At 52.7% G+C, this 1,300-nt stretch overlaps 1 protein-coding gene across 1 annotated transcript in view; it reads right to left on the reverse strand.

Moving 5' to 3' along the window:
• Positions 1 to 1,181, reverse strand: part of ADARB1 (adenosine deaminase RNA specific B1) — a gene marked incomplete at its 5' end in the record, with an annotated part of 29,474 nt that extends 28,293 nt beyond the window's left edge. Inside the window, 2 exons of the mRNA XM_029940600.1 lie at positions 217 to 365; positions 994 to 1,181. Coding sequence (XP_029796460.1) covers positions 217 to 365; positions 994 to 1,181 — 337 coding nt within the window. The remainder of the gene's footprint in view (positions 1 to 216; positions 366 to 993) is intronic.
• Between the last annotated feature and the right edge of the window lie 119 nt (positions 1,182 to 1,300).

Genomic DNA, 1,300 nt, shown 5'->3' on the forward strand with positions numbered 1-1,300 from the left:
ATTCTAATTACGCAGCGTATCAAAACCAACATATCTCATTACGATTTCCTAATTAAATTACTAGTGGAAAAGCACACCTCCTGTGTTTATGCGCTCCTATCAGACCCACGTTCCAGGGGAAAGCCTTCGAACCAAAGGAAAGACTGCCTTCCCTCCGCCCCGACGCCGTCACTGGTCCCCAGAGACGCCGCTGCTGGCGGAGCACCGGCTGCATACCTTCCAGAATCGGCTCGTGCGGTGAGAAGATCCTGGCGTCCCCACAGGGGGACGTGCTGATGTACAGGTGGAACTGGACGCTGTCTTTCAGCCTGAACCCACCCCGCTCTGACTTCTGAAAGATGGATCTTTTTTGATCGTCTTTGTTGCTGGAAAGAAAAGAGTGGCAAAAATGAACTTTAGAGCCGCAGACGGTTAAGACGCAGTCTCCCGTAGGTGACAGGGAGTCTCAGAGGCCACTGTTTTCAGCAGGGCACAGAGAGCTTCAGCTGGGGTATTCCCAGGTTACAGTAATTGACACAGTTCCTGTCCACTCGGCCAAGGACAAGCAGGTTATCAGGATGTGAGCGACCTTCTCCTCATTTAGGGCTTCAAGCCAGAGAGAGCATACGGGGAAACGGGCTTGTGAGGGCAAGCGGCTCAGACCGGCGGCCTGCTGTCTGCCTACAGTGACCGCAGGAGCGGCCCCAGCCCCAGGTGCTGGGTCCTGCTCCCATTCACGCTGCACGAGACCCAAGCACACGGCCTTGACCGTGGACTTCAGATCTACGACCGCATCAGCGGCAGGTGCACGTGTGTGTGTGTGGCCTCCGGCCAACTCTATTTTGTAGCTTGAGCATCCTGGGAAGGTGCGACCCAACCGCACTGTTGCCAATAAAGTGACTGGTTAAAGAATTTTTCAGAGATGACAGAAACGACAAAATGGCAATACATTCTGAAAGGAAGGGAGTTTTTTATTTAAACTGCTTCCTTTAGTTATTTACTTACTAAACTTACTTTAAGTAAAGCTCAAGTTGTGTATAAAGAAATCTAAGCAAGGATCTCCGAGCTATTATTTCTGCATGGCAGTCATTTAAGGCAAGGCCACGGTCACTCATGTACTCGCCATTAATGCACTTTGTTCCCGTAGAGACACTTATCACCTTGGCATCTTTCACATCTGTGCCTGGAAAACAAATGAGAAATTACGCCTCTGAATGCGCAGCGGTGCGCGCCGACCTGTGCTCCCAGGGCCTGGGGGCCTCCTCACGGACCCCCCTTCTGGGGTGTGAGGGGCGTGAGGGGGCGCTCGGCCCACCTCCAC

The sequence above is a fragment of the Suricata suricatta genome, chromosome 5 (assembly GCF_006229205.1).
Source record: "Suricata suricatta isolate VVHF042 chromosome 5, meerkat_22Aug2017_6uvM2_HiC, whole genome shotgun sequence".
Classification (NCBI taxonomy): domain Eukaryota; kingdom Metazoa; phylum Chordata; class Mammalia; order Carnivora; family Herpestidae; genus Suricata; species Suricata suricatta.